Source organism: Mastomys coucha, unplaced genomic scaffold, assembly GCF_008632895.1.
Source record: "Mastomys coucha isolate ucsf_1 unplaced genomic scaffold, UCSF_Mcou_1 pScaffold14, whole genome shotgun sequence".
In the NCBI taxonomy this organism is placed as follows: domain Eukaryota; kingdom Metazoa; phylum Chordata; class Mammalia; order Rodentia; family Muridae; genus Mastomys; species Mastomys coucha.
The window spans coordinates 42,697,384-42,703,051 of record NW_022196896.1 but is presented as its reverse complement, the minus strand read 5'-3'; the positions used below and the strand labels follow the sequence as shown (position 1 = coordinate 42,703,051).

The 5,668-nt window shown below is 39.1% G+C and overlaps 1 protein-coding gene across 1 annotated transcript in view; it reads right to left on the bottom strand.

The window, feature by feature from the left end:
- The window catches only part of Xkr9 (XK related 9), a 50,634-nt gene that overhangs the window by 14,529 nt on the left and 30,437 nt on the right, over positions 1-5,668 (bottom strand). The window contains exon 3 of the mRNA XM_031368797.1: positions 714-934. Within this exon, the coding sequence (XP_031224657.1) occupies positions 714-934 (221 nt within the window). The remainder of the gene's footprint in view (positions 1-713; positions 935-5,668) is intronic.

Here is a 5,668-nt window from a genome sequence, read left to right as displayed (position 1 = left end):
GAGGGTGGGGAGTATTGGGTGGAGGGTGGGGAGTACTGGGAGGAGGATGGGGAGTACTGGGAGGAGAGTGGGGAGTACTGGGAGGAGCAGAGGAAGAGGAAACTATTGAGGATATATTGTAGGAAAAAATCTATTCTAATTTTTAAAAAGATCAATAAAAAACAGTAATGATAGGGACAGAACCACAGCATAAAGATTCAAAAGCTTAATTGACGCATCATTTAATAGTCAGATATTTTTAAACAACCTAAATTAACATAAACAACAGACTGGTTAGTAAATTGTAATTTATCTCTCATTTGTAGCACAATGTGTGTGAGAAGAAAAATGAGGAAAGTTTCCGTACCAACTCGGACAGTTCCACAGGCCGTACAGCAGAACGAAAAACAAGCCAAGTACTACCCTGTCGATCTTAAGGAAAGAAATAAAAGAAAACATAGCATACACGTTTTCCAAGTTCTCTGAAGGACTGCCTCATAACTGACAGCAGGAGGGTGTCACACACACTGTTCCCCTTTGGGGCAGACAAGGGAAGGAACATGAAGATCAGAGAGAGATTATATCTTTACACACATCTTAATATTTGAAACATGGTGAATTTCACTTAAAAAAACCTTAGGAATTAAAAAATTTGAAATCAGCACTGGAATTTATACAGTTATCATAAGATCTTGGTGGCATACATCTAACCTGGGGTATTAAGAAAGACTTACACTGACTTAAATTTGCCTGGCCATGCTCCAGAAAGGCATAGAGCTGGAGGATGAGTTGCGGGCAGCCTTCCAGGTAAGTCTCAAATAGCCTGAGCATGCTCAAGTCGGTGGTCATGTCTATTGCTTCTTTGTGAGGATCCATTTGTTCCTCCATAAAATTACTCTTCCTGTCGCTGTGTTTGAAAACCACATGGTAACCCGTTCTCAAGGCAAACCAATACCTGTAAAGTAAAGGTATTTCTCTTCAGTCATAACCTTTTAGACATTGTGTTCATTTTAAATAATTTATAAAAGATAAAATGAATATTTATGAGACCTATATGCTTCAAAACGTATATATTTAATGTTTAAATCAGGTTAAACATGTCGATCACCTGAAATATTTATTAGGTTTTCTATAGTGAAAATATACAAAAACCCTTCTAGATTTTTGAATATACAATAGATAACAATATTGTTATCTCTATGCATCCTAGTACACCACAGACCTTATTAATTTTTCTCTTACTATTATTTAACATCTATAGATCAACTCTCTGAACTTAGACATTTCATTGTATATATTTGTGTATACATTAAAGTAATATATAAATACAGAATTTTTTGCACACATATTTTTCAGTACATTGCTTTATAATCACTTCAGAGACTTTACTGAGATTTGGAATTCATGAAATTTTAATGTCTGTGTGATGTGTTTACTAAGAAAATATGATTATACCTCATTTTTACAATAACCATGAGATAGTTAGGAGCTGGTTCCATTTCACAGTTGGAAAGGCTAAGTCTCAAAGGGTAAAATGATTCACTGATGCTTTTCTACCACTTTACAGAGTAGTGGACCAACCTACAGCCCAAACCCAGATTGTCTGTGTACAAAAACACACATTGGAAGCTATCTGCGGAGACTTCTGGCCAAGCCTGGCAGGAGAGTGCCAGCAAGTGGGAAAGGGCAAGAGCAAGAGAGGAAGTGGCTCTGCACCTCCACTGCTGCTGCAGCTGCTGTCCCAGTCAGCCAGTGTTGCTGTAAGACACTGCACTGCTGGTGCAAAGCTGAGCCAAGCTGAGCTGAGCTGAGCCACGCTGGTGGAAGGGCTGCTAGAGAGCAAGTAGAGTGCAGGGGAGCTTCCGACTGTGAACGCTTTGGGAGAGCATCTCTTCCCAGGCAGTGTTACAGCTCTGGTAGTGAACGCTTTGGGAGAGCATTCTCTTCCCAGGCAGTGTGACAGCTCTGTGACAGATGCTCTTAGACAGTGGAGTAATTCTCACACACCTTTATTCCTTCTGGATAGGATCTTACATACAGTTTTGGGGTGGGTTGGGTCTGACAGTAGGTGCTTCCTATTGGCTTGGCTTGAGATGCCTCTTCTATGTGAAGAGGGATTTGTGGGTGCTGTCCCTAAGTGACTGAGGGCCACAGTTCTCTCTGTGACAGGGGCCTGGAGTCTAGAGCAGACACAGTTCCTACCATCCCTTCTGGTTCTCTGGTGCTTCTAGCCCAGCTCAACCTTACCGGGCTTCCTCTCATCGTCCACCGCACCACACCACATTCTGATCCTTACCCACTGTGCTCCAAACACAACTCCAATTTAGTGTTGATCAGCTTCTCTTAATTACAACTCAGAACACTCCTGTGGAATGTGAAAGCTCAAGAAAAGATTCAATCTTTCCTATTTAGCTTAGTAAAACTCTAATATGAACAAGGGTTCTCTAAGAATTTTTCATAGTAGAAATATAAAAGGAAAACAAAATAAAAAAAAATTCAAAGACTCTTAAAGAATCCTGCCAAGGCTCTTCTTCTGAGAAAACTTTTAAATAAATACTAGCTACAGTCTACAAATAAAACTGATAATTTTTAAAAAGTTGACTCTTACTTAGAAGCAATTTGAGGCTAATAGAAAGACAACCAAGACACTACTTCAAAACTTACCAGAACTCATTATCTACCCTCCATTTCTTCACACATATATTCTAGACAGATGGTGGATGATAGATAGATAGATAGATAGATAGATAGATAGATAGATAGATAGATAGATAGATAGATATTTGCAGACCCTGTAAAAGTTCTTTCCAAATTTCCTGGATTCTAACATCAAATATATCCAGACTCTAAACACTTTATACCATTCTATCCCCAAGTTAATCAGGTAATGCCTAACCCAGATTACCTCACTGGCCCATAATTGTTCTTCCTGATTCTATTCTTTGGGGCAGGGGTGTGCCACAGCATATAAGTGGAGTTCAGAGAACAGCTCTGGGGAGTGGGTTCCTTCCTTCTACCATATGTGTTCCAAGGATCAAGTTGTTATCTAGCTTGCCCCAAGCAACTTTACCTCGTGTGGTGGTTTGAATATACTTGACCCGTGGGAGGTGTGGCCTTGTTGGAGAAAGTATATCTCTGTGGGTGGGCTTTGAGACCCTTCTCCTAGCTCCCTAGAAGTCAGATTCTTCTGGATGCCTTCAGATCAAGATAGAACTCTCAACTTCTCCTCCAGCACCATGTCTGCTGCCATGCTTCTCTCCATGATGATAATGACCTCAAACTGTAAGCCAGCCCCAATTCAATGTTTGGCTTTATAAAAGTTGCCTTGGTCATTATTGTGTCTCTTCAAACCCTAAAACAGCTTCTGAGCCATCTTGTCCACCCGATTCTATTCATGTTCCTCATATAACCTACTCCCTTCACAATCAGATTGTACTCCTTAAATATAAGTCATATGTCCTTGCTCTAGCCAAAATGCTCCAGTGGTTTCCATCATATTTAAAATCCCAAATTCTTACCATATCTTCTAAGGTTCCCCATGACCTGCCTCCATACAAACTACCACCACTGACTGCCTTTTCATCTTCTCCCAGTTCTGGTGTGCCTCCTTGCTACTCTTCACAGCATAAAGGACCTGTCTTCACTACTAAGTCTATATGGACCCTTTCCTTTTTAAGACTTATTTGCCGGGCGGTGGTCCCAGCACTTGGGAGGCAGAGGCAGGTGGATTTCTAAGTTCAAGGCCAGCCTGGTCTACAAAGTGAGCTCCAGGACAGACAGGGCTATACAGAGAAACCCTGTTTTGAAAAAACAAAAACAAAAAAACAAAAACAAACAAACAAACAAAAAGATTTATTTATTTATTTATTTATTTATTATATGTAAGTACATTGTAGCTGTTTTCAGATACCTAGAAGAAGACATCAGATCTCATTATGGATGGTTGTGAGCCAACATATGGTTGCTGGGATTTGAACTCAGGACCTTCGGAAGCACAATCAATATTCTTAACCATTGAGCCATCTCTACAGCCCCTACATGGAACTTTTCTAAACTTAATACTTTAATAGTTGACTCTTTAAATTTACTTAAGTTGTTACTTGACTATCACATCTATAAATTAGATTCAGTTTGGATAGAGGCCAAGGTAAAGAAAATGTCAACCACAAAGACAACTAATAGTCTCTATCTTCAATGACCTTACAACTCAACAGGAGTGCCAAGTCATTACATGACTAGCTGCAAAATAAAGCAGAAGAGATAAGCAATTATTAGAAATATAAAGACCACGCTATGAAAGTACAGTGTAGAAGAAAAATTAACACTGCCTGGGACTGATTTATAATAGAAAGGTTTACTTTGATCTGCTCTGGGTATCTAGCATAACAGGAAATATCCGGCTGCTATTCCTGATGTGGCTTATAAACCTGTAGGTTAAATACTATTTAAAAACATGAAAATTGCATAAATGTTATCAACTGCACATAGAAGGCTTAATTAGCACAGACAGCAAAGACTGGGAGAGGAAGCAGATGCCAGTGTTAGAGTGGAAATTCAGCCAGATAGCCTAGACTGGGTGACTGTGAGACCATATCTGTATCTATATATAGACAGGTAGGTAGATGGAAAGATAGATAGATAGATAGATAGATAGATAGATAGATAGATAGATAGATAGATAGATGATAGATAGATAGAGATAGTAAAGAGTAGAGAATAGACAAATGTTATCTAGCATCTCCTTGAGAAAATATAGATTTACCTGAGAGAGGGGCATCATGGCATGCCTTTTGTGGATTAATTCAATTTGGATAATTAATGTAGAGAGATCCATCTTACTGTGGACAGGGCTATTCCTTGGGCAGGGGGTACTAGACTCTACCAATCAGCACAATGCATACTCATCACTTGTTGTTCCTCATTGTAGATGCGATGTGACCAGCTATTTCAAGTTCCTACTTCCTTGACTTCCCCACAATGATGGATTATACCTTGAACTGTGAGCCAAAAGAAACCCGTTCTCTCTTCAGTTGATATTGTTGGAATATCTTCAATCCCAACAACAGGAAAAAAAAACTGAGACAAGTAAAAACTAACAACACTAAAATGTCTTGATTCAAAACCAGATTCTACCAGTTCCTAACCTCTCTTTGCTCAGTTTCCAAAACTGAAAATGGGAGTTCTTCATCACCTTTCTTCTAAGTGGGCTGCTGCCCCACATGAACTATCTTATGAACGATGCTGTGACTGGACTATGCCAATGCTATGTAAGTCCCTGGGAAACAAAGTAAACAAGCTGTTTGTTAAAGTGCACAGTCTCTTCCAAGGAAATAAAGAAGGAGTTTTGTTCAATAGTGTAATGAACCATGGAAATTTTATACAAAGTTTTGCTTGTTTGAGGTTAATTTCACAGAAAAGAAGATTTGAGTATAATTTCCTTATTGGTTGATCATTGTTTCAGTTTTTGGAGCAAATGGTCCAATAGCAATAAACCCAATGAAAATTATGCTTTCTTAACCTAATTTATCTCCATATATTCTTTCATTTGAGGAAAAAAAATAAGTATCAGGTCCTGTTTTCCAGTAATGAATTGCTCTTATCAGACAAGCCTTCATAGTGTCCACAATGATAAAGTCTGGGAAACACGTGTGTACCAGAGAGAGAGAGAGAGAGAGAGAGAGAGAGAGAG